Source organism: Beta vulgaris, chromosome 4 (assembly GCF_026745355.1).
Source record: "Beta vulgaris subsp. vulgaris cultivar EL10 chromosome 4, EL10.2, whole genome shotgun sequence".
Lineage (NCBI taxonomy): Eukaryota > Viridiplantae > Streptophyta > Magnoliopsida > Caryophyllales > Amaranthaceae > Beta > Beta vulgaris.
Window position 1 is genome coordinate 66,177,436 of NC_079205.1, and position 27,954 is coordinate 66,205,389.

Below are 27,954 nucleotides of genomic sequence, written 5' to 3' on the forward strand. Positions count from 1 at the left end.
TTCTTTGCAAATATTACTGATATTAAGATAAAAGAATGAAATTTGTACAAAAATGGCTATGGACAATGAATAAGCATCAGAACTGCAGCTGACTATCAACTATAAACAATGAATAAGCTAATGTGCTGCAGCAGGCCCAAAATACCCCCTAAAGCCACAATGCTTCTGTAGTGCTTTAGAAAAATGAAGTCTACTTACAGTTTATCGACTTCCTATTTACTCTTACATCGCTTCATTTACAAGAACTCATGTACATATCAATCTTCAAGAAGGCTCCCTGTACTAGCAGCAGCAGTAACTAGGCAGTATGAACAACCCACACATTGCATCTCAGCATTGGCAGACTGTTTGCCACATACAAATAGCAAACCTTAGCTGATAGAAGTAGAATTGTATGGCGATGCTAGCACAACAGCTGATCCTGAAAACGACCAATGGAAAGACATTAATTTGTTTCCAGACAATGGCAATAGGGCTTATAAGATATAAGTAAGAAGGTCACAAATAATACCGTGTTTATCCACAATTCACTGCAATTCAATTGAACAGCCTGCTCAGCATGCCTGAGCAAAGGGTCCCAGCTCAGAGGCAAGCTCGGAGGCCAACCAAATCGCATTTATCAACACTAGCATAAAATCAGTTCATGAACTACAAAGGTTCCAGTGTTATTGATGCTTTTGTAAAAACAGAGAGAACAAATGGTGCTTCTTCTCCAGGGACAATTGTTGTAGGCACTATGGTATAACCTTTTGGATCTGGTTCCAAGACCATTTCGCATGATATCTCTCGAGAATTAACATAATCAGTACCGCCAAGAGATTCATGCAAGTAGATATTAACGCCTGCTCGTCGGCCAAGAGTTTTGAGTATTCTTATTCCTATATAGAACATTGTTGAATTATGACTGGACTGATAATTCCTGACACCAGCCGCAGTTTGAGAGAAACTCACACCCTGACAGTAAACAATGTCAAGAAGCATTCATCATAAACATTTTTGAGGTGGTCAATTGCTGCTCATACCTGTGTCAGAGTTATAAACACGTGTATCGGAGCTGATGCATCTGCTCCAGCTGCCCTCAAGCGGAATTGGGGATTTTGATGCCAGGTATCATAATCTTGACAACCACCAGCACTATATCCTCGCCATTGCCCATGAACTGAATAGCGCATCTCTGGAGGGTAGACACGGCAGACATATATAGATCGAAAATGGATCTGAAAGTCTTGCCAGGACATCCAGAATATACCTTCTTTTGACTGTTCAAGGGTTTCGTCAAATCTTGTAAGGCACTCATGCAACTCAAAGAAAACAAAGTTTTGGATACAGCTACTTGCTATACACTCCCTGCGTTTCACTATAATTTACTCACTTTGATCTTCATCAAAACCAAGAAAATGGGGAAAAGTTGCAGAGAAATGGAAAATAAAGGTCAGGGTAAGGAGATAAACAATTATAAAGTAACGAAATCTGAGTATTAATGTGGTGGATCTCACATCCCAAAATAGGAAAAAAGAATTAAGTAGATATTTGTGAAACGTACCAAAAAGTAAAGTGAGCTAAATCTTTGTGAAATGTACCAAAAAGAAAAGTGCGTAAATCTTTGTGAAACGGAGCGAGTATATAAGCTACGCGAGTATAGAAGCACTTATCTCTAATGAGTAAATAGTATCACCTGCGGAACATGCTTGAGCTTATGCTTCATTCTATCTGTCCACTCTGGTGATGAGTCTGACCATGGTCCATTCCACTCAACCTCATTTGCCCATGGATTGCGAATCTGAACAAGCTTGTGACTATCAACTTCTTTAATCTGCATAATCAAGGAAAAACTATTACTAAAGTCCTTAAGGTAACAAGTGACACAGTTTCAAGAGCTCCTGTGCCAGAAAGACCCCATAAGCGAAAAAAGATCTGAGACAACTGGCAGAAATCAATAACCTGCAATATTGAGTAAGCATGCCCCTGCACAATGCCACTACAAGAGACGTGAACATCAGTACCAGAGGGGCTTCCAGCACCTAGTAAAAACCCTTCCTGCTTAAATCGCAATAATTGAGACCATAATCTACCACTGGCAAGATCAATTTGTGCCTGAGCACTTCTCATGTCAATTTCTTCTCCAGCTCCCCCAGTGAGGTCTACCAGAGCATCCTGGACAAGCCCGCCTTCTAATGCCTCATAGGAACCATGCAACTTGGCATATGCCTTCTCCAACACCGATACCCAGAGTTCATTTCCCTTCCGACTTGTAGCAAATGCTGGTTTTCCCGGTGATTCGCATGGAATCCAATCATCAACAATAACAGGCACCCATTCACCCTAAAAATCACACAATTGGATGTTTCAATTTTGCAACTGGTAGGTTTCGGAAAATTTTGAGATTACCACAAATTGTATACACTAGCAAAAGATGAGCACAATCCTATGCAAAAATAAGTTTACAGCCTTGCATATAAATTTTAAATCAACCAGTACATTACAATAAAGTAATAAAACCCTCTTCAGGCAGCGATTTATCTTTTAGGATAAGACAATTGTCACTAATAAATAGTGAAAGAGAATTGTCAGAAGAAGTCCACTAAAATATATAGGAAATAGAAAAGGAAAAAGACAAAAAAAAACAAAGGAAAATTCATGGAATACCTTTTTAATTTTGCAAAATCATAAGATACCCTTCTAATTTTGTAAAATCACAAGATACCCTTCATTTCTAACTTTATGCACCATAAAGCCCTAAAAGTACAATTCATGAAGCATAAAAAAGCATGATGTGCTAATGATTTCTGCCATACAATTATAACATGGTAGAAGAGAGCAGCTACTAGCTAGTTGTTTGACATATTTACCCTGATGCATGCTGGTATCCCACGAAATTTCCCAATATAGTTCCAATCAGTGTTACTTATGACAGACACATGTCAAGCAATGCCCCATGAGCAAGACTCCAGATAGAGACCGTCAAACTACTCACTAATTAGTAGAAATAGGCTTTTCGCCACAACATTTCTGCCATAGCACCAGTAACACCTTCCACGAACTCATAAGACAGGTTTGCAAAGGCTCTGGCTACTAACAAGTGACAACTGCCATAAGGTGACACATGCCAGCATAAAATAGAAGCAAAGGTGGCTATCTGTCTTCCTACTGGCAAGATACATGATGTACACCAGGTCAAGCACCTTATTTGGCATCCGCACATACAGTTTCCCAACAATATAGGCATGTTTCAAGGAAGATTGCCATGGAAACACCTTTACTCCATCTAAACTTTGACCCTTCAAACAAAGTTGAAGAAAGGGCATCTACTTGTCTAGGTGTCTTCTACAGAAATATAAACGAATAGATAAAAGCTAGCAAAACAACTCATCAGCAGGCCACATTGTTTTGTTTTTGGAGGAATCTTTGGCGCATAGTTGACACTAAATTGCTCTTTAGTACAAGTCATCATCCTCAAACAGATGGTCAAACTGAGGTGACAAATCGAACTTTAGGATCTTTGTTGAGAGGCTTGGTGAGTAAGACACAAAAGCATTGGGACATCAAGTTAGATCATGCAGAGTTTGCTTATAATAGGGCACACTCATCCACCACTTCTCATTCTCCATTTGAGGTAGCCTATGGTATTAATCCTTTGCTACCTATTGATTTGTTGCTATGCCTAAGCATGATATCCATACGAATGCAAAGAAAAAATTGGAAGCATTCACTAAGACTTGTGAGCAAGTGAAGGCTAAGATTGAATAGATGAACATTCAATACAAGACAAGGGCTAACAAAGGGGGCAAGCAACATGTGTTTAAAGTTGGTGATCTTCTGTGGGTACATTTGAGGAAAGAAACATTTCCTAGCAAGAGGAAGAATGAGCTCATGCCTCGAGCAAATTGTCCTTTTGAAGTGGTTAGAGTCATTGGGGATAGTACTTACAAGATTGATTTACCAGATGAGTTTGGAAGTGTAAGTGCTACCTTCAATGTAGGTGATTTGTCTCCTTATTATGATGATGAGAATTCAAGGGTAAATTCTTTTGTAGAGGGGGAGAATGATGCGGATGCAAAGGCACTTGCTCTACATGAGCCTATTGACATAGTTATGGAGAACATGGGGTTCAATCTTAATGGAAGAAACCAAGCTTTGGCATGTGTAGTGACTTGGCTCGTGGAATGCATGGAGTGAAGGAGTAGTCCTAGCTCAAGAAGGATTTGGTTGTTACAAAGAATCCTAATTCTATTAGGATTTGTTCTTGGTTGTTACATAGAATCATAATTCTGTTAGGATTTTCTATGTTAGTTATTGTTTTACTTATCTTATTAGAAGTTATAGTTCAGCAATAGGGCTGGCAAAAACTGACCCAACCTGATAACCCGACCTGAAACTGACCTGAAAATTCCGGGTTTGGGTTGAGATTTTCGACCTGAAAAAAAAAATGGGTCGACCCAACCCGACCCGAAAATATAATGGGTTAGGTTCAGGTTGACCTTTTCAACCTGGAAATAACCCGAAAGGACCTGATTTAAAAATAACTTATATTATGTTAGGTTAGCCCTGACCTGATTTAAAAATAACTTATATTATGTTAGGTTAGCCCTTAGTCGGTTAGGTTATAATATTGGGCCAACCCAACTCACTTCAACCTGAAAATTTCGGCTTTGAATGTTGAAACTTAAACATGTTACACGTACATTAGCTTTTTGAATTAAGTTGGCAGTTTTTTTATCATTGGATATTTAGATTTTTATTTCAGGTCATTTTGGGTCGGTTTCGGGTCAACCCAAAAAATATAAGGTCGGGTTTGGGTTGAGATTTTCAACCTGAAATATAAATCAGGTCGGGTTTGGGTCAGGGGTAAGTGACCTGAAATACAAATCAGGTCAACCTGAAACTGACCCAACCCGACCTGATTGCCAGCCCTATTCAGCAAGGATTTAAGTTAGGCGTGTGTTTAGTTATCTTATCCTAGTTCTTATCTTGTTAGTTTTTGTTTTCCAAGTTGTATTAGAAATTAGAATAGGTTGTAGCCTATATAAGGCGATTTGTTATGTTAAATAATATAGATTGACGTTTTGTTTAAACAAAGAATTCTTGTTTATTGTTTTGCTTGTGAGCTAAACTAATCAAACCATTGAAGACTTTTCAAGAGTGATAAGTGTTTAGTGTTAAACATCTTAATCTATGAAGCACGGGTACTGCTCCAGGGTGCCGTTTCCCGTACCGGGGACGGGGACGGTACAGGGACGCCGGAAATACGTCCCCGGCGCGTCTCTAAAAAATGGGGACGCTGAGTTATTTGGGGACGGCTAGGGTTTCTTAATGGGGACGTTTTAGGGACGGCTGAAGCAAATTTATAGACGTCTTCTTGCGCTTCACTGAAATTTCAGACGCCATTGAAGAAGAGCAGTAGTCTACTGATTGAGTTTGAGTGAGGAGAAGGAGAGGAGAGAGAAAAGAGGAAAAATATCACGTGATATCTTAAAAGAAAAAAGAACTTGTTGCACTTATGGTTGCCAGCTATACATGTCTAACTTTATTTAACTACAACCTTTTCTGTTGACTTTTTCTTTTCTATTTTAATACTCTTTTTTTTTTCTTTGGCATGTACTCTTAAAAGATACTTTTCTTTTTGAGATTTTTTTTATGTCGACTTTTCTTATTTACTAGAAGGAAAATATAAATATTAGAAACGCAAAGTAATATTTTTCTAACTTACTTTTACAAATTGAGTCATGAAAAATAAAATAATTTTTTCCCAAATTCAGTTTTTGTTTAATTTTTTGCCGAATCCATGCCGTACCCGTTTTTTAAAAATTTGATTTTGCCGTTTTCCGTCCCCATACCCATATCCGTATCCGTTTTCGTGCTACCTAGATCTTAATTTCAGGAGTGATTTTAAAAGTGTTTAGTTTCTTGTTCTCAAGTTCAGGAGTGATCTTGAATCAAGAAATATCCCTTGTGTTCGAATTGATTGCAAGCTTTTGATTATTGGATTCATAAAGTTCAAGATTCACATTCATACTTGATTATTAAGCTTTCTTGGTTTAGTAATCGCATCACTATTGATTAGTTTATGTGAGTTAGTAATGATATGTTATGCTATGTTATACTGGTGAAGGCCCCCCAAACCAAAAATTCTGGATCCGCCTCTAATTCTTCCCAATAGGCAACATCCCCCATTGGCTACATTATCCCGGGTCCTTACCAAGTGAAGATATAGCATAGACACCCAAGACATAAACTCATATGAGATTGTGTAGATAAGTTTTCTTAACAGTGCATGCCCAATTTTTCTCCAAAGATAATGCATGTCTCAATGTATACATCAGAGTTCTTATAGAAATCCGCAAATCCAATTTACCATCATGCGATGTTCTAAATACTATTTAACCAAAACAAAGGACGTCTCTTCTCAATTTGACTTTGAAGGACAAAATCAAAGATAACTAGGTGATCTCTCCTCTAGCTCCCACCTCAACCAAAGAAGATGCTTCATATCCTTCTCCATGCTAAAAAAGTTACAGGTATATAATCAACTAAAACTTCAGGTCAAAGATTGTTTGCCCATTTGAAACTACAAAAAATTACAGTAATATATACGCAGGATGAAGTTGTTATAGAAAAAGCAGATAATGTGCAAGTCCTACGTGCCTCCCAAACAATGAAAATAAGCATAAAACTAATAATGAGAGGAATAGCGAAATAAAGTATCCTTCAAAATCACATTACCCTAAAGATAGTGTTTATAGATGAATACCTGAATACAGAAGCGGACGGTGTAAATTCCTTCCTCATTGTATTCTGGAGTGATAATCACTTCAGATATACGAGAGACCTCAGCTAGAACAGCAACAGCACTTAAAAACCAACAATCGCCTAGGTGGCCCTGAATATCGAAACAACTTATGCGAGGGTCTAAAAAATCAAGTTCAAATATACAACAAACAGCATGTGCAAAAGCAGAGCCAGGGTTACAAGATAAACCTGGCAAACATCGGAAGGATTTGCCGAACCAGAAAATAAGCATGGACGAGAATCAACTCGACCTTCTTTGACTATTTCCTTCGGCCTCATCCATTCAGAAACAACCTAAGCGAGCAGATGCAAGTTAGCCAAATTGACAAGGCGCTCACATAAAAGTAAGGCATCTCATCGGCATTTACCTGTAACTTCAGAGGGGGTTTTCCTGGATCCACAAACAATGATTGGTTGTTTGGAGGAAATTCTTGGTCGGTAAAATGTTTTTCTCCTCTGGCAACAACCGCCTCTTTAACAGCCATTTCAACTGATAGCATCCGCTGATTTAGCTCCTCATCTGTTTCCATTTTTGGTCTCCTCAATTTTCTAGAGAAAGAATCCACATCAAGCACCACACTCTCACGTCCAGATCTCCTTTTTCTCCCACTAGAGTATTGTCCATCAAAATCAACGTCATCCCTGTCATACAGATCCACATCTGCAGGATCACTATCCCATTCATCAACCTACACAAATCACAGCCTTATCATCAGTTATACTACTTCCTACAATTAGCTGAAATGAAAATGAAAGACTACTATGTACTTGCTAATAAGCCCAAAATATGTGTTACTGAGTCTTTGTTTCATCTCAAGTACCCGTGTAATTGACACCCCAACAAGGTACGAACAATTAACATTTCATTTGGACCAACAAAAAAACTGCTTCAGAAACAAAATAAGCAAACTCCATCACCTTGATGCATCAATGTTTGACACTAGCAGTTGAGTCAGATAAATAAAAATCAGCCAAAGGGATATGAAACATACTCTCAAAGGGGAATCTGCCCATTGCCAATTATCATCCAGGCGATCAACCATATTGTAGTCAGGTACACCGACGTTGGCATGAAGAGAAGAAACCTCCTCTTCACTCAAGCACCTTCCCCATAGGAAAACATCCATTACATGCATTTTGGATTCAGCTCCTTCACTATCAGATCTACCAAATGTGTCAATGTCGGTGGGTGGTCTTACACCAATCCAAACTTCTGTCCCTTGCTGCCAAATACCATTCAGTACTCGAAGTGGTAACTCATTCAGATAGCCATCAAAAGTACCATCAACAAAGCAAGTTGCTTCACCAACATCAGCATCCAGCGTCATTGTTACCATATGCCACCTGGAGATTAGAAACACATGGGAGGGGGATGAAACAGTTGCTTAAAAGTGACTCCCGAAAAGATAAGAACATTGAGAACCATGACCAGAAGAAAGCAGCAATATGTCATACTAGGAGTAAAAACTATTGCTCCACTAAAGACCACTAGAGTACAGATATCCTTACTGTTTTGAGCTGTTCCACTCTAAGTGTCCTAAATCCCAATCTATTGTGTCGATTACAGATTATAATTAACAAAGATATAAACCTCCAGTCCATCCAATGAGATTGATTCATGATTGCTCACTATAATTTTGACATTAATTATCAAATAGGGGGAATAAAAGAAAAAGAAACTCTCGCATGATAGATAATCATTGCTTAGTACCTCCAATGACTTTTTTGGCCAGGAAAGGTAAATGGGTAAGTGAAATCAAATGTACTCTAGCTCACGTCCTCACCTCCGCAATTGCAAAGAGTTTGTTTCCACAAGATCCATGGTGAAACATTTTGTTCATTCCGTGGAAATCCAAAATCGGAAATTTTCACAAAATATTCTCCAGAGTACTGGAAAAGCCAAACATCACCTTGTTCACAATACACTTCGGTACGTGGGATAGGTACAGGATTGCAGTTCACTAGTTGAGCATTTTGCGGGTTTTCTTTTTCTTTTGTTGGGGGGGGGGGAGTTCTAGGGAGTGTTGCTTGGTAATTTTTCCTAAATTACTACATGCTGATAAGATCGAAAATTGAGAAGAGGCCAAGTTAATAGACAGCTTCACATGTGCAGAGGTGCACAAAATACTAAAAATTGCTAATTTCTGCATCTCTAACCTGTACTTCTCACAAAAATAGAATAAATCAGGTTCTGACAGCATTACGTGCATACACGGACAGAGATTCACAATTAACATGACGAAAACAACATATGCATACATGCATATATATATGCTTGCAGCCACGGGCCTATGTGCAAGAACCCATGCACTCACACGCAGAGCTTTTTATATTATATATGCTTTTCGAAACTGCAGAGTCTGATGGACAAACCTTCCATCTGCAATACATGTCCCGCTGATGCTCCATTCTTTTGTCGCAGCTGTTTGTCTGTCACCTTTTGTAATTAATCGGAGCCCAACTTGACCTGCCTCAATACCTTGTTCAGAACCTGCCACCAAGAATTCCCAGCAGAGTTTTTTCTGAAATTCTGTGCCTAAAAGGCAAACTGGCCCAGAATCTGGCTGTATCATCACCACAACAGAAAAGGTAACTTTCTGACTGTGGCACACACTTGGTTCCACCCGTCCACAATGTCGGCCTCTTGCTCTAGGCTCATCATCAAGAACACAGACAGCACCAGGAATTCCAGTCTGCCAATAGCATTAACGTTAAGTGTTTCCATGTACACTAATCAATTTAAAAGCAAAGGGGTCAATCCAAGAGTTCAAATGAACAAGCATTCACCACTTCTTAAACTTCAAGTTAACTACTCTATGACATAACTTGAGAACCACCAATAATATTGACTTGCTTATCAGAGATAAGTACTGCATGAAACAACCAAAATCACCTGGATTGCCCTGCGTGCTAATTGAGCTGCACGTATACGATGTGCAATATTTGAAACCCTATCTCGTGCAAAGGAATCATCAAGAACAGAATCGCCACCAACAGCACGTACTGCAGCAGCCATTGCAGCAGCATCCCGACTTCCAGCACCAGGGATAGACGATAGAAGAGAAGCCTCTATCTCCTTCCATTTGCGCTCCTCTTTCTCCAAAAGGGCCTTCCTCCTCTCCTTGCCACGCCCCTCTTCTTCACGTCTCTGTAAAAAGACTTCTTCTTCCATTTCCTTTTCTCTCAGATAGCTAGAGATATTAAAGCAAAGTCAGCAAAAAGCCCACAACTAAAACACAACATAAAATTATACGAAAATTTCCTATTTTTCATAACCCACCTCTCTTGAATAAGTTCAAACTGTCTTCGATCTTCTGGCATCCATTTTTTAATCTTTTTGGCACTTAAATCTGAACATCCGATACTATCAAGAAATAGTCGCAACCGGACTTCATCCTATTATGAATCAAAGGTTAGATTCTGAAAATTTACAAACCACGATGGTGGAGAGGATGCAAATTACAGTGACATAAAAAGGAAACAAAGCCTACTACCTGTACACGCTCTGCCTTTGCAGTTAAACCGAGCAAAAGAAGCAGATAACCACCAAACTTATCCCACATACACACCCATTCTGTATCAATAGCCTCTTCCAAAGCCAAAATACGAGCATGAGCACACAATTCCCTCTGCCCCATATCAGTAGTAGATTCACACTGGAGACTTAAGCAACCAATAAATCTGGCTATAAAGGAACCCCCGGCCAACTCCTCATTTCTCAAGCGATCTCTCAACTTCATGACATCTGCCCTTGGGAGCACAAAATTCCCAGCCCTATCGCGCATAACAGTGGGATCACCAACTAAAAGTGCAGCTGAACTAGCAGACCTTTGCGGAGCTGAGTAAGTTCCCGATATAGCATTTCGGGTCTGCAAATCCAGGTCAAAAATCTCATGGATCACATAGTTTACAGTGGAACTTTTTTCAAGGTTCGATAAGACTAGATTGAACAGAATAGCAAATTAGATGATCTGAACATGGGAATAAAATCTCCATACTCACAAGAAAAACTTGTCCTATTTCCTAAAGTCTACAGTCAAGAGTCTTATAATATGTGCCATAAAGCAGCAATAACTTCTAGCATTCTAGTATATAAAGCACATGGTATAGATTCAACAATGTAGGCATACACTTAGGACCTACTGTTCCCTTATAGAAATATTTTTAAACCAAAATACTCTCAGCAGTAGTCAATTACAGAGCTTATACAAATACAAGGGTATTTGCAAGCCCAATATTGCAAACAAAGAAATACTATATAACTACAAAGCACGCATTATCTTCACAAAGAGAAACATAGATCCACAACATGCGCTGAAAGCGGCTCAGTGAATATTTAGTTGGCTAAACATATAATCTAACTGTAATGGTTCTCATTTGTCAGATTCAGTTATTGCTATACACACCTTTGTTGCAGATCTTGCAATTGCCTGAATGACAGTTCCCTTACTGAGAAAATGAACAGCATCGTCCATCATCTGCTCATGAAGAACGTGCATGGGTATGCCAACATAAACGAATCAGACGCAACAACCATATTATAATCGTTACAGATTAGTAATTTTGACTTTTTCACACTAGTAGAGCAGAGTGTACAAAGTACTAGAATATCTGATTAATGACCACAAAAAGAATTTTTGGATAGGTAAATATCTGCTTCAGGATATGGTCCATGAACCTCATGAAGGAAATGATCGACTCAAAATGCACAAATAGATTAAGAAAGTCATCATTCATGCCACACCTCAAGAGTTAAACAAGGACGCGAGACAGCAAATCCAAAGGAAACAACAAGTGTAACTGCTGAGACAGCAGCACCAGCAAATGGCGGATAAATATTCAGACTGGCAACAACACCCCATCCCTCCGTTGCTAAAGCAATGCCGTAAAGCATCAGAAAAGCACCACTGTCAAGAAAGCAACACCACACTCAGCAGCTTACACTAATTTACCAGAAAGTGCAAAAATAATTGGTTGACAAGAAACCTAGGTAAAGAAGACAAACCTGACATTTTTTCCACAATCTGCATGAGCATCGTATACATATACAGGAAGCACCCTTGGTGAATAGACAACAATTGGAGGTGAAAGAAGAACCTAGAGAGATCAAACCCAACAAAACATGGGTAGCCACAAAAAGAACTATATTCAAATAACATAAGAAACAGGAGATAGAAACCAGAAAAAAAAAAAAAAAAAAGAGAAGGAAAACAAAAGAAGAGAAGTTTCAAGACTTTATATTATAATACAGACAGACTTACAGTCAATGCTCTACCCGCAACGAGGAACAAGAATGAAAAATACCCAACTGATGCTCCTACAAAGGGTTTGTCTGGAAAAGGGAGAAAACTAACCATTAAATAATTGAGCACAATCAATTAAACAAATTGTATCATGAAAGCAATCAAAAAAAACAAGCTAGTAAAAACTAATAAACTACAGCAATCTCACCTTCAAACCATCCAACCATAAATGCTGCCACAGCTAAAAGAAACGCAAGAAAACAAACAAAGAGCGTTTGTGCTCGGGTCAAGTAGAAATTATTTGAAGCCCAGAGGTGTATGGCACCAATAGCCAGCACGATTAATAGTAGGACCAAAAGAAATGCCACCCCCACCTGCACAACAGTAATACAGACCTGAAGTGACTCATTTATTTCAGACTTTAATTAAAGAGTAAAGACTTCATCCTTCTTTTCTTTTTTCTTCCTTTTGCTTTGTAACCTTTCCTTCTTCTATTATACGAGGTAGTAGCAGAGCTATGAAGAGGATCCAACTCACCGTCCATGGCTTGACAATAACTATAACAGCTGATATAGCACAGAGCAACAGAAGAAGACCAATGGCGATAAAAATGTAGACAACGCGAGAAAATCTCCATTCGTCATCTCTCCTGCAAAAGTGTCAATGGAGCATGAAATATAGTATCCCCTAAGTTCCCGATTAATATAACAAGTCCAGTAACGTAAAAGTTCTTCTCACCATTTGTGCAGACCAGTACACAAGGATAAAATTGCTGGAATACACAACAAGGGAAGCAAAGCAGCAAGAAAATCGCCATTCGTTGGAATGTGACCAATCCTAGAACTTGTTATCTCCACATATGACACACCACAAAATGTCACGAGGACAACTGCAGCAAGTTGGAGGAATATTAAATGAACACATTATAATGTTAAACCCATATAAGATGCTAACCAGCAGCTGATAAAGATGGTACAAGCATACTTACCAGCAAACAATACCAAACATACTGCAGAAAAAATAGAGAACCGATAAGTTGCGAACCAAGATATCACCGGCAACACACCAGTGACAAATAGAGCAATCACAGCAGCCATTGCCCAGCCAAGATAAACAGGAGATGCATAAGGCGATACATAGCTTTTCCCAACTCCATTCCACCCCTTATATGACAACTCTTCTAATGGCTTAAAAGATACGAGGACACCGAGAGATATCACAGATCCAACAAACACCGCAACACAGATGAGAAAAGCAATGCCCTGGAAAAGCGACATCCATTGTCAGTAAGCCAAAATATAATTTATGTCACCAAGTCTACTCTCTACAGGAATGCAGCTGGAAGGGTATACAAATCACTACTGAATTCTAGTAGAAGTGCAAAGCATATTAAACAAAGCTAAACTATTCTTGACATGATTCAGCAGCCTTCCACAGAGAATCACAATGTTGAATTGTGAAGGGTTATTAAATTCACCTCCGACCACCAGACACATGCAAGGAAAACCACGCGCACGCATATACATATATGTCAGCTAATTTCCAATAATCTGTTTTTTCTTTCTCTCTGAGTCTCTCTCTCTCTCCTCTCATCTCCTCCTTTCTTGTACCAGCCAAGCCCTCCTCTTAATGATGGAAGAAAAGCCTTTTTCCTTCTCTCCTTCACCTTCTTTCTTTCTCTCAAAAGAACTTACAACAGCGAACTAGCTATGATAGCCGATAGGCCAAAGACCACAACAAGACCCTCATCACAGCATCTCATTTTTTAACATGCCGATAACCACCAATCTACACATCTACAACTATTACTAAAACGAGTGAGCAAGAACTGACAGGAGGTTCATCTTAAACCCTGACATGGCACCACTTAACCTCTAACATGCTACATGTCGTCCTATATCATAAGCTGACATCTTGCCACTTCATATATGACATGGTAGTTCTCAAGAAAATGATCCAAAAGATAGTGTAAGAGGTTTCAAACCCTTTAGTACTCAAAGTGTTATAATTATACCACCATGCTACATCTTTTTTTAACCACATTCCAGTTCCAACTATAAAATCAGTTTGCCTTACTTGGAAGTTTAAATGGAAAAACGAACCACCAAAAATAATAATCATAAAATGACTAATTAAGTCGTCTTAGATCATGGAATCACGTGAAATCTACAGATAAGGTTCAAAGATCAATCCTTATTTTTTGGCCTCATTATTTCATTAATCAAGTCATTTTATTAATGGCCATGATTAATATATCCTTTGGCATCACTAATACTTCAAAAAAAAAAAGACAAGAAGCGGCACCCCTAATCTAATGTTATCACTTAAAAAGCCTGAGCACAAATTGCAGGCCCATTATTAGGGAATCTTTTTCTTACAAATGAACTTTTTAGACGCCACACGCCATTATACTTCAGCATGCATTAGGTAATCCAACAGCTAACAAAAGTTATCATTGTACACGTGGTGTTCTCCTCACCTACCTATAAACCCATGTAGTATCGTAGGTGGGAGGGCGTTGACCCTTAGGGGGTTGGGGTATTTTGGGGATTGGAGGGTCAACATAACAATTCAAGAATGCAATTGCTAAGATTACAATGATATGACAGAAAAAGTATATTAGAGATAACATAAAGAAAATTCCAACCTAAGTAAATATTGGATACTTCATCCGTTCCTCTTAGTTTGCCCCATAATCCTATTTTGGATGTCCCTAAATGTTTGCCAATTCTTTTCATGGCAAGTTTCTTCTTTCTACTTCTTTTCTTTAATGGTAAATCCCGCACCAACCCACCAATATTTTCTTCTCTGCTTTATACTCTACTTAAATTGAGTGCCAAAAGATAAAAATGGCAACCCAAAGGGGACGCAAGGAATGATAACTTTTTTCCGCAAGGTCGAAAAAAGAGATGAATAAATTAGACTAGGTATCAATCGTGAAAACGTCATGTTCAGCAAACTTTCTCCTCCACACCACAACTACCAAAACTCCAAGATGCACCACACTTATACTCAGGACTTCCATAGCAAAATATTGAGCTGACACAGGATTTGGTACTCAAAACATCATGTACAGTTTTTTTTTTTTACCTCTATTCTTCCGAGCCCTTGATGATTTCCAGTTCGGCTATCTATATTGTCTTGCACGGCCCAGAAATTGTAGCCATTGCGAATCCACAAGGGAATAGCAATCGAAAGGCATGCCACCATGAGAGGCACAGTCAATGACAAGCCAAGAAGAACAGATGATTTACTGCAGCAACAAACAAGTAGAATGTGTAAAACACGGCACAGAGATGCCAAATATCTTTTTGTTAAATGAAGCCATTTTCAGGCCATAATCAGTGAGTCAAAATAACAAAGGCATTATATACATACACAGGTGCCGACACGCATGCTGCATATATGCACACACTAACATACACTATTGACACATCACACATATGATATGTGTATGCACTTGCATGTATTTGTGCAATATCCATGTACTAACATATGCATATATGATGTATTTGTCATTGTGTGTGTAACACCCCTAGGTGTTCAAGAGCCCATTACTAGCTATTATCCTCTATGGGCCCTAGCCCACGAGGTTTTTGTTTTGTTGCAGATCCGTCCTACCTAAAAGGCCTCTACTAAGTTGAACTGTCCACCCCCATTTATATAAGGCTTTTGTTCTCCTCAACATCCGATGTGGGATAGGGCAAGATCTAATATATAGAGAGAGAGAGAAATGGGGGTGAGAGGGGGAGAGAGAGGTACATATATGTGTATGTATATATGTATATACGAACTCCAAAGTAACTTATAGTACAGCTTCCCCCCGGCCACTCCTAAAAAGGAGACAGTAGAAAAGTTAAATACGCTCACTAGGGGTGTTAATGAAGCAGGGTGGCTCGCAAACTATTCGAGTTCGGCTCGGTCAAAGTTAGGTCAAAACTCGGCTCGAGTGGGCTCGATTCGAGTTCGAGATCGGCTCGAGACCCTGACAAGTCGAGCTTGAGCTACCTTAAGTTCGGCTCAGAAGCTTGCCAACAGGCTCGATAGTTTTTTAATTACTAAAAATATTTCATTATTGTTTAATCCCTCCGTTTTCTTTTGTTGTTCTTATTTGGAATCGAGGAATAAGCCAATGGAACTCTAAAAATATGCAAGATTCCACAATTTTAAATAAAATTAAATTAACTAATAAAAAAGATTTTTGCGAGTTATTCTATCTTAGCCAACCAATGATACAAAAAGTTCGAGTGGTAAAAGAGTAAACTAACTATAAACTAGTGTGAACACATTTATTGCTATTTGAGTTACTCTATGTTAGACAACCAATTAGGCAAAAGTTTGAAGGGTTAAAAGGTATAAAATGACTACTACATAGTGTGAACACAATTATTGCAACATAAAACTAATGAGAAATTTAATTCATGAATTATATTATTTATGGAAAGATTCAAAATTGAAACAACATATTGAAATTAACCAATTGAGAATACAGGAACAACAAAAGAAAACGGAGGGAATATAAGATAAAAATTAATTGATAACTATGGATAAAATCAACCATGTTAATAATCATAATATTTTCAAAACTTGAGATATTACAGTACTTGATTCATGAGCTTCTAATCATGGTTATTTTTTACCCGCACAAGATTATTTTTTTACCTTTTGTTCCCCTTCTTGCATTGACTCCACCCTTCCCCTTCTTTTTATTTTTTTGTGTTTGACTATTCATCACCTTCTCCACTTGAATATCTTCGACAATGTTCATACCAGAAGCTGATTTTATTGGATTGGGCATTTTCATTAAGGTTTGCTTGTTTCATCATTCTCACACTTGAAATAGAAAGAGAAGAGAGAAGAAGAGAGTGGGAATTATTACAGAAGAGAAAGCAACGGGCAGCCATATTGGCAGATGGAAGTGAGAATGACTTTTTTTTTGAAGGGAAAGTGAGAATAACTAATAGAAAATAAATTTGGCTTTCTAGAGTCCCACATTAGTGGAATACCATGAGGGTGTGCGAAGCTTTATAAAAGAAATCTTTCACTTCCTAAATTTCTACGGTTGGCTTCCTACTACTTGCTTGGCCATGCAAAAAACAATGTGTTGGGTATCGGGCCTTTGAACTACTATACGTTTGGGCATAATGAAATTTGACCTTGGACTTGCTTAGGTTGAATTTTATATTTATATCTTGAGCTTTTTCGAGCTTTCGAGCTCGAGCCAGGTTGCAATTTATGGACTCGAGCTCAAGCCAAGCTCAATATTTCGAGCTTCGAGCTCGAGCTGGGCCAGTAAAAAATGTTTTTGAGCGAGCCTAGTCAAGTTTGGTCTCGGTTCGGCTTGTCAACACCCCTAACACTCCCACATAACGAAGACCAAAGCCCCGAAAAAATCTATTTACATCACTCTGCCACCAAATTTAGACAATGTGCTATGATGCAAGATGTCGAAAAATAAACTGATTCCAACCATACTTTTGTCTATATCCTAATCTAAACAAAAAAAAATGAGAAGGTATGCCTGAACCATAGTCAAAGGCCATAAAGAAACTGCTTGAGTTTTAGAGAAAAGGAAGTGATACCTCAAGAAGGAAAGTAGTAGTCCAACACAAGTGCTCAGCAGCCATGCAAAGAAACCATACTGAAATTCCAGAAATAAAACAGCAACACAAAGAGACGCTTCAATTATAAAATTATTCAAAGGAAAGGCGTCAACAGGCAATCAGATATCCACTAAACAATTTTGGAGTTCTATTACCACTATCCACCAGACTAAGAGAGCTTCAAGTGAAATGATTAGCATATGATGTACACTGTATTTCACACAATACAACACAAGGATACGACATGGGTCATCCGAAATGTCTGTCAATGAGGAAAAAAGATCTGTAACAATAGAAGATGAGAGTCTCAACTCCCAATGATAGTAAGAAAGGGATTTTGTTCAATAAGAACGTCAATCATTTTTTAGGGTCTTTCCTCAGAGTTATATCAATATGATTACAGAAGTACTTTTTTCGACTGAAATGCATTACTTCATATATTTCATGAAAACTCCTGGCATCTGTTTGATGTAACGTCCTCTTTCTGGGTTTGGCAAAACATTGAGCATAAAAATAAGAATGCTAGCACTCACATAACTTCAACCAAAGGTCCAATATATGGCATGGAAATACCAGCTGACATCATAACAAAGATGAGCATTAAATTTGAGTCTTGATACATCAAATTGGTCATCCATCAGGCGGATTTGAATTCCTAGGTAAAGAATGAATTAGTTCTGTCATGATTAAATAATCAGTTTTTTCACCATATACCCCGAGTTTTTGGTTTATTCACGAGGTACCCCCGCACTTCTCAAAATACACGGGGTACCCCTCAGTTTCATAACAATACATCCAAATATCCTTAATGACTAACGGCGATTAACTCCGTTAACTGCCGTTAGTCAATATTCCTTATTTTGTTATTTTCAACATAATTAACCACTAACCCTAACCTTAATCCTAATCTCTACCCTTAAACCTAACCCTAAACCCACAACCCTAACCATAACCCTAACCCTAACACCAATACACCGCCCCTTCCCCACCCTCCCACCACCTCCCACAGCCCCCCTCCCCTACCCCCGTCGATTTCGACAGCCTTCCCCCATCGACTTCCGCAGCTAACCCCCCAAGCCGCCAATTTCGCTGCCCACAGCTGGTAGGTGAACCAACTTCCGCAGCCCACAGCTGGTGGCTGCGTTTTAGAACCAATTTCTGCAGCGTGAGTAGAGGAGAGAGGGAAGAAAGTTGCGCCAACCGCTGAGGGTCGAGGGGAGGGGATCGAAAATCTGGGCTGCGTTTTAGAACTGATTTCTGTAGCGTGAGTAGAGGAGAGAGAGAAGAAAGCAGCGCCAACCGACGAGGGGAGGGGATCGAAAATCGACGAGGCGATGGGGGAAGGGAGCGAAATTCAACGGGGGTGGGGAGAAATCGAGAGGTGGTTGCGAGGGGGTGAGGGGAGGGGCTACGAAGGGGTGGGGGGTTGGGGGGTGGGAGTGTTTTGGTTGGGGATCAAGGGTGGGGGAGGAGGCAGGGGTGGTGGGAGGGTGGGGGAGAAGGCAAGGATGGTGGGAGAATGGGTTAGGGTTACGGACTTACGGTTAGGGGTAGGAGTTAGTATTAGGGTTAGGATTAGGGATTAATTATGGTTTGAAGTAGAAAATTAGGATTAATGACTAATAGTTAACGCCATTAGTCATTAACCGTCGTTAGTCATTAAGGGCATTTGGGTGTATTATTGTGAAACTGAGGGGTACCCCATGTATTTTCAAAAGTGCGCTGGTACCTCGTGAATAAACCGAAAACCCGGGGGTATTTGGTGAAAAAACCGTTAAATAATTAATATATTTGATTTCTTCCTAAAGCAACGAAACAGTTACCTGTATTCTCCTATACTTTTTAGTACTTGATTTGATCCATGAAATGCAAAGGTTATATTATCTCTTACATAATAAAATAACTATTGGCGAAAATATACAGTTTATGATTATGTACAAGTTATCTCCATATTTATTCATACTTTTGATAAGTAATAAAAAAATCAGACTGTAAGGACATGAGGGGGGATGGGTATAAACATTTACAAAAGGCGTCTAATGGCAAAAGTCTCATGCCCTCGAGCTATCTTCAAGGAACTTATTGAAAAATCAGGCAAAGTCAAGAAACAAAATCCATTGAAGAGTCAAAGGTGGAACTTAAAAAGGAAAAGCTAACCTATTTGTGAAATAAGCTTCCCCTTATCAAGGATTCAAGTTCTTTTGATTGAAGATTATGTACAATTGAAGTCAAGTATTAGCATCTAACAATATTTGATGTTCCTTGATTATGTAAATTAAATGTTTCTTGATTATGTAAATTAAATGCTTCGTGATCACATGCGCTTTTTAGCTTCGTTAACCCCCTTTATGTCTTCTAATATTTCCTCCATTTTATATTAATTCATTCACTTGCTCTTTCCTTTAATGCACACTTCTAAGTTTCTAACCATTGATATATTGAGTTATATATTTAAAAAATTGTAAAAAGTTGATATCTTGTATCTACAAATTGAAACGAATCTAGCAAGACCCCAACAAGATAATATAGAGAGAGAAAAAAACAGAAACATTTACAATCAAAGTTCAAGAAATTTGAACAAGAAATAGTAAATAGAAGAAATAATGAAAAACAAAAGAGCACATTTCTTTGTTACTTAACAAAAGGCAGATAACTTCACCAAACAAACAGATAAATGGTAGTCAACAATTTAAGACAAAGCGCAGAGTAACATACAAGTCACCCTAACACCACAAACACTAAGAAAACTCTAGTGTGAGTGTGGGACAAGCTGACAACCAGGTGAGATTAGATACGACTAAAAGCAAATGCGCAACAAAGACATCTCAGGTCTATATTATTATGTCCTACAATCAAATTTTCGTAAATTACTCAGATAACTCCAATGAAGTTGGAAATTGGAAGAAATAAATATCGGTGTACCTTTCTAGGTTTAGATGACACGCCCAAATCTTCTGCTTGTAGAGACCGCAAGTAGGCCATAATCAAGCAAATGACAGGTGATAAAAGCAGCACGCATATTCCAAACTCAAACTACACGATTCAAATTCAAATTTAAGAAGGAAAGAAAAAGAACTTCCTGTGAGGGGACAATACATAAAGGGGAAACTGCACCTAACCTGCTGATGAGTGGCATTCACAATTCTAATCACTCTTGGACGAATAAAAGCAACAGCCACCGTTTCTATAATGAAGACGAAGCTAAACAGGACCAATGCCCTTTCTGGAGTACCGGCTGCATAGTGCCAAAGCAATCTTGAAAATTGCAGCCACTTTTCTAAACCACGAAGCCTCAGCTCCTCAGACAAAGAAATTTGGTTAGGTAAAGCGTTGTCAGCACTATTTGAGTCAATGATTGTTATATCAGTGTTATCACAGTGATCTCTATCAGCATCTAAACTGCTTCTTTGCAGCAATGCCAGGATCGTTGGATCCAAACCTTTCTCCTTCAACATCATCGCAAAATTTGGATCCAAACCTTTATTCTGCAATAAATTAGTCAATTCACGATCACCGTGCTTAGCCCTCTTCTTAAGCAAGGCTGCAACCCTTGGATCATTGAGTTTCTCTTGATATGCAAGAGCTAAATTAAGATCTGGAAGGAAATTAACTGATGTTGATGTACTTGAATCATAGCCTTGACTTTCAAGACCACCACTGGAATAGCCCACCACAGAGTTATGATCTAAACTCTTCTCAATAAAGGATGGACCAACATCAGGATCTTGAACAACAGAACGACACGAACTACTACGTAAAATTAGACTAGGCCTTCCACTGTCCATGCTCTTTTCGCTGTTCATGCCCTCATGAGAGCTCGTGGTTCGGTGCAAAGTAGCATGGTTCCACCCAACAGCATCACTAGTGCAATGTCCACCACCAATTCTGCCGATAACTTCAACCCCATGTCCAAGGTGACCAGCTTCAGCACTGCTACTGCGCTTCATACTTGAACCACATCCTTCAGAAGAACTGGATGAAGTATTACTCTCTTTTCGACGGAACCCCTCCCTGAGGCGAATAACTGTGCTCTGTAAGGCATCTCTTCTTTCAGCTGAAGGATTTGTAACCAAGAGATGGCGACAGACAGCAGCTCCTAGCAGTACAGATGCCATAACCAAATAACTAATACAATGTCCCAAATACCTGAAAACCAAAATAAAGTAGTTGTGATAGAAGGCAAAAAAAAGATGCATACTCACACCAAGATCATGAAATATACAAGCAGATGCGAACCAGTAATTTACGCCAAAGCATATAAGGAATACACGAGATGCGCCAGCAATAAACAATGCAGCAATAGGACTTTTCAGAAGCTGAAAGCCAAACAAGCACGCTCCCATATTCCAATCTGCACCGAAAAATGTAGCAAACACAGTCCGCTGTTTTAATACACACATTCAAAGCAAAAGCATAGAACAAAAGCCACTGCACTGAAAAAATGTCCCAAACATAATACACTGGTTTAGCAGACACATTCACGCAAAGCATAAAACAAGAAGCTGATAATTAATGACTACACGTTGGCAAAAAAACTTGCAGACATACCAAGGATAATTACTGCAGCTGATGTAATGGCTCCCAACCAACGTGCCTCCTTTGCTGTCAAACCATACAAGATTGAGTACACAAGAAGCACCAATAATGAACCAAGGTAAAGGGTCCCCGAATGTGAAACCCTGCAGAAGTAAATCGTATTAAATGATGTGGTTCCAAACAGCATAATACAAATAATAGGTCAGGAAACACCACAGCATGTCAAGTAAACATTAAAAAAAAAAAAAGCAAGTATAAAGCACAATTAGTGAGGTAACAAGATTCCAAACAAGCAAGGACATAGGAAATCAAGAACATCGCAAATAAAGACAAGAAGCCTCACTTCCCCACTATCCTGCTCAGCATGAGGATGGAGAAAGCAAGGGATCATAAACATAAGTAAAGAGAAGATGAGAAACATAATCCAGAATACAGGCGCAAAAGTCAACTTCAGAGCAGCTAGGAAGTATGGGAGCTTGCCTACTGGACTGGCGAGGATATAGCTCATTTGGATCTGGCGGTTCTGGCAAGCAAGCCACTGGACCAACCTCAACACAGTCAGAGTAAGCATATTTATACGCCCTCCTCACATATTCATCCACATCTAAGCCATTACCTACAAAAATTTGAACAAAAAAGACGAGGACAAAATAAGAATTTCTGATAACTCTTAAGTCGATTAAAGCTACAAATAAGAATTATTGAATGAAAGACATCATGTCGTAGCGAAAATACAAAAGCAAAGCCAGCATGCTGGCAATATTACCGTTGAATAGCATTCGGCAAATGAAGAGCATGTTGATTGCTAAAGCAATAGCAGATACACCAAAAAAGAATCCAGAAGGAGAATACCGCTCTGATGCACTAGAACCTGCTGTAACGTACACAGCACAGAGTTCATAGGCACAAAGTAATGCAACCGCAAAAAGAAGAAGAAAAGCAACTGCCCCTGTCAACACAAAGCCAATTGAAACAGTATCAGATAACAATAAAATTTCAATACCACCAACATGGGGGGAAAAGCACTATAAGATAAAAACATATACAGTTCCAGAAACAAAGTCCACACTAGTATAATGGAAGAAGCTCAAATAAAGGAAGAAAACAAGTATCATAAAATACTAAGCTCACAAGTCACTCAGCTTCAACATAACCTATTTTCTTCTGCAGAGCACTGCATTATTGTGCTTGTTTGGACCAATTCCTCTCCCTCAAGGAAACGAGGCAAAATACATAAGTGACCACTTAAAACTATCCATCTCCTTATTGCGACAAGTGAATTTTAAGCCCATCAAAATAAACAAAACATCCTCCTTCAGCTACCCATTCATTACAACAAATATCAAACTAGCCTTCCAATAACTAATTTAAGTTTCATAGATTATGAAAAGATTATCACTCTTCAGGTTCTATATATGTTTGTGGAATTTTTCACACTAACGTAATTAATGTAACGATCTTACTTATTAAACAAGTCACCAGATGTACATTTCAAGATAATTCACTCAAACCTCTACTAAAGAAGAAACTGAAGCACATTTCAGTGGCACATTCAAGAACATGTCAGCCTTCCCCGTGGTATATTGGCAGTAATTTGGATAAAAATTCTTGTGAAAACTCTTCTGAGCATCAAACATGTCAGCCTCACCCTCAAGCGTGTAATGATCAAGTTAAGACGTATAAGACCATAACATATGTGGACAGACGCTTATAAGCTTCTTAAAGCACATTATTTCACAATTTCTTTTCCTTATTTCCATGAGATAATATATTAGAACTTAAAAGATATAGTGAAAAAAACCATTATGGCTCTCCTGGTGTAGTGTAACTGTGTAAGGCTTTGTCTACAAGAAAAGACATGCACGTCCAAGTAAGGCCCTACGCATCAACTAGAACAGGCTTAATAGATTAACAGATAAATTTTCAAAATACATATAAGCATGAACTAGTCAAAATCTTCCTTAGACAAAAAAGACCAAATTGTTAGAGGAAAGAGCTTCCACAGTCCACAAACTAAACCTTCTTCATCCTCATGATACAAGCATTAATTTGAGGAACCACTACGTGAATTTTTGTTCCATAAAGTACGCCCTCAAATGCATAACGTGATTTGCGAGAAACTGATGGCTGGAATCAAACTACTCATCAAATGTAGGCAACATTATGCTAAATAAGACCACCTCCTAAGAGCGTTCCGCAAGGTAATGGCTTATATTTAATCTCTTTGATCCTTTGTATTGCACCATTTTACCCCCCTTAATATCATGAGACAAGTCCTTTATGTATTATTCTACAAGCTAGTTTGGCAATGATTTTTGAAGCAGCGCTTAGTACTTAGACCCATTCATAAATCTACCAAAGTTAAATAAAACCCCACTATGTTATGAGAGGCAACCATCGAGACTATCAGACTATAGGAGGGCCCAAAATTCAATAAGCGAAAAGGAAAAAGGTAGCCATATTCTAGCAATCTAGCCCAAAGCCAAAGTAAAGAAAATATGCCTAGTGAGTTAATGCGCGAATGTCCAACCAGTTTCCATGCAATTAAAATAATCCGTCCAAATTTTTGTGTTTTTAAAACTGTCAGTTCCAAGTTGCAATCAATTAATGATACCATAAGCCTCCTAAAGATCAAATCCTTCATTTTCTAAATATTATCACTCATCGGAATAGGCGAAAAGAAAATTCTAGTTCATCCTACTTCTAATTCATTTGTTTTTAGATCTAATTATTCAAACATATTGAATGATATATTGTGAATTGCTTGGCCTTGGGTTGAAACTTGGGGTTCAACTTTCAATTTATGGGTGAGGGTCATTGGGTCTTTGCTGTCAAATCTTAGGAGTTCGATCTATGCTGTCAGTGATGATAATGATGATCGATGTAGACATGGGTAATAGATACAGTTTTTGCACCTTGCCCAAAATCCACAACCCAAGTACTTTTTTGCTCTCTTTCTTTCACTGGTGGCTGTTCACTGTCCTGGTTTCTTTATGTAGTATACGTCTCTTATGCCTTTGCCTTATAATGAACTTATGACTTTATTTCTCTTTTTGAATTTTTGTAACTGTCATGCTCTTTATAAGAGACGAAAACTTTAATCATTGAAATGATATACTTCCTTCGTTTTGTTTTAAATGAAACATAGGGCCTTGGCACGGGGGATTTAGGAGAAGAGAGAGATAGAGAGAAAGAAAAAGAAGGACGTGTAATGAAAAGAGAGAGAGAGAGAAGTAAGCACAAAATATGGGAACATTCCATTTATTTTGAGACTGGCTAAATGATAAGTATTTCATTTATTTTAGAATAGGGGGAGAATATTAATAATGTCATTTTGTGATGTGGTTAGATGTGATGTAAAGGTAGTAAAATTTGATAATCATTTGTAGGATTAGACTAAAATTTGTCAAGGGAAGTATTCTGTCAATGACAAATAATGCATATTTGTACTAAATAGATTATACAGTTTCATGTAACAAAACGTATGGACTACTACACCAAATAAATTATGCTTAATATTAATCAACGGAACTTGTGTTTAAAATTAAAGCATTTAGAGGCCCTAATATATGGAGTCTGCCAGAACCTGACCAGCCATGCTCCTAACATCTCATTGCTACCAAACCCACTCCTGCCAACTAGCTAGCCACATTACGATCAGTGCTAAAGACTTTCAATTTCCATACAATATTGACTCACTATTGATGCTTCCATGACCTCCATCTCACTAAAGCAACACAACTCTTAAAAACAAACTATAATTCAGCCAGCACATAGAAATTATAGATAGCAACATATAACATATATAAAAAAGAACATCTAAGAGAATGCAATTATTTCAACATGAATGCTAATTATGAATAGCCAGTCTTCTTTCTATACCACCACAAACATGTACCATAAGCAAGGAAAGCCTAGGTTGTATCAAGGCCGTTCCAAAAGCTAGCACGAAGAAGAAGGATACTCCATAAACCAATATTGACAATGCGTATCGGTAGTTCCACTTATTTTGAACCAAGATTCATTGAGTTAAAAAGGCCTTTTGTATATTGGTCAAGGAGCCAAAATGGCTTATACAAGGCAAATATGTGGCCGATACGAGGTCAGTACACTCGGCCAATATAGCTCTATACCGCATCAAGTGCAACCCTTTCAACAATTCTAATGCCAATGGTGGTAAACCAACAACCACAGATTTGGGGTAAATTCCAACATCAATCCGGGTGGCGGAAGATTGCCATGTGAAATTATAACGGCAAAGCTTTAAAAAGTGCATTTCAATTTTCATGTAGAGAAATAAATCCTAGATGAAGATAAGGGGGGGCACAACAACAACAAAAAACAAGTTTTCAACAAATTAACTAAGACACAAACATGGCAGCGTAAGGAAATACTCTCCTAATTCAATTTATATTGACGTATATGAACTTATGTGAAGTTATATTGACGTATAAAAAACAAGTAAGACATGTGACAAGGAAACTCAATCTTAAAAGGGAATTGGAAGACATACTTGAGCTTTGCCATCGTGTTCTCCACCAAAGCATTATAGAGTAGAAGGCCAATAGCAAAGCACTTCCTGCCATTATAACTGCGAGGCCAATAATATCTCGGCCCAAAATCACAAGTAACCAGGATCCCCATGCAACACATACCACAAGAGGAGATACAACAATGAACCAAGCAAATACACTGAGTGCACTACATATGATACCAAGTCGAGGTCCTTGGAATATAACTGGCCATTTTCTGGCAAAGATCCAACTGCACGGGAAAAAAAATCATATAAGCAGCAGGTATACAGGTTACTGCAGCAGGCACCAAGACATCCAGTTTAACACTTTGCAGGGCATGCAATAGAATAGTAACATTTTGAGGACCAAATAATCTAAGAATGGTGTTAGAGTTGCAGCATTCCAGACAGTGGTTCTGGTGGTGGACATAGATAATATATATGGTTAAAAATCTAGTTGGTTAGAAATTAGAATGTCATAAAAATGGTGGGAAATGAGAGAAAAGCAAAGAAAGCATAAAGAAGGAAACCTATAAAGACGCCAGGGGCGCCAATTGACGGCCCAGAGAATGGAGAAGGATGAAGAACCGAAAAGGGCAAAAAGAGCAGCCGATATTACACAAGCCAACACAATGTCATGCTCCTCGCCTTCCATGGCCTGAAGCCTCTCCTTTCGACCTACTCCTTCAATTTCATGCTCGTTCCAAAATTCCCAACACTAGGGTTTCCGAGATTAAAATTAAAATTAAAATCCCCAGACAGAACTAAGGAACTGGAAGATTAGCTCTATGTTAGTATCAAGTACTCCTCCTGTTGTCAGGCAGTATTCGAGACTAGAGAGTAGTTGTTGTTGAGCTTCTCCCGGATTCGAACAACGAAATACTCTATCCTAAATTCCTAATTCCTAATTCCTAATTCCTAATTTCTAATTCCTAGGGCAGATTAAAACCCTACAGATTTGAGGCTACAGATACAGTGTTCATGTGGAAAATTAACGGGGAAAGCGGTTTCAGCCTTCAGCTCACACGCAGACTGCAGGCATACTAGATAGTACAGATTGTGCACTGGGTACTGGGTAGTGGCGACTGGCGAGAGAGAAAACTACCAACTGCTATGTTGCCTCAATGCCTCCTGCCTAGTACAACTATCAACTATTACTATTAGATCTTTTCAACTCTAGTCTCTACTTCTCTACTACTCCCCATCTACTACCACTACCACTTTACAAATGCCTAAATTTATTTATCTTAATTCTTAAATTACACTCCTAATA

At 38.6% G+C, this 27,954-nt stretch overlaps 1 protein-coding gene across 1 annotated transcript; it reads right to left on the minus strand.

Moving 5' to 3' along the window:
* LOC104889837 (calpain-type cysteine protease DEK1) lies at nucleotides 1-27,875 on the minus strand. Its single transcript, XM_010675162.3, has 31 exons — nucleotides 27,212-27,875; nucleotides 26,682-26,932; nucleotides 22,935-23,117; nucleotides 22,649-22,784; nucleotides 22,181-22,311; nucleotides 21,869-21,983; nucleotides 20,752-21,778; nucleotides 20,555-20,665; nucleotides 17,612-17,670; nucleotides 15,120-15,282; nucleotides 13,018-13,291; nucleotides 12,768-12,918; nucleotides 12,567-12,678; nucleotides 12,238-12,403; nucleotides 12,048-12,118; nucleotides 11,792-11,883; nucleotides 11,531-11,693; nucleotides 11,193-11,264; nucleotides 10,281-10,655; nucleotides 10,067-10,182; nucleotides 9,680-9,977; nucleotides 9,160-9,479; nucleotides 7,779-8,130; nucleotides 7,155-7,475; nucleotides 6,976-7,080; nucleotides 6,749-6,877; nucleotides 1,942-2,322; nucleotides 1,676-1,813; nucleotides 1,023-1,259; nucleotides 512-954; nucleotides 1-421 (listed from the first exon to the last, which is right to left on the minus strand). Exons 1-30 carry the CDS (start codon nucleotides 27,334-27,336, stop codon nucleotides 649-651), a joined length of 6,480 nt encoding a protein of 2,159 aa, XP_010673464.1. The 5' UTR covers nucleotides 27,337-27,875; the 3' UTR covers nucleotides 1-421; nucleotides 512-648.
* Nucleotides 27,876-27,954: the final 79 nt, after the last annotated feature.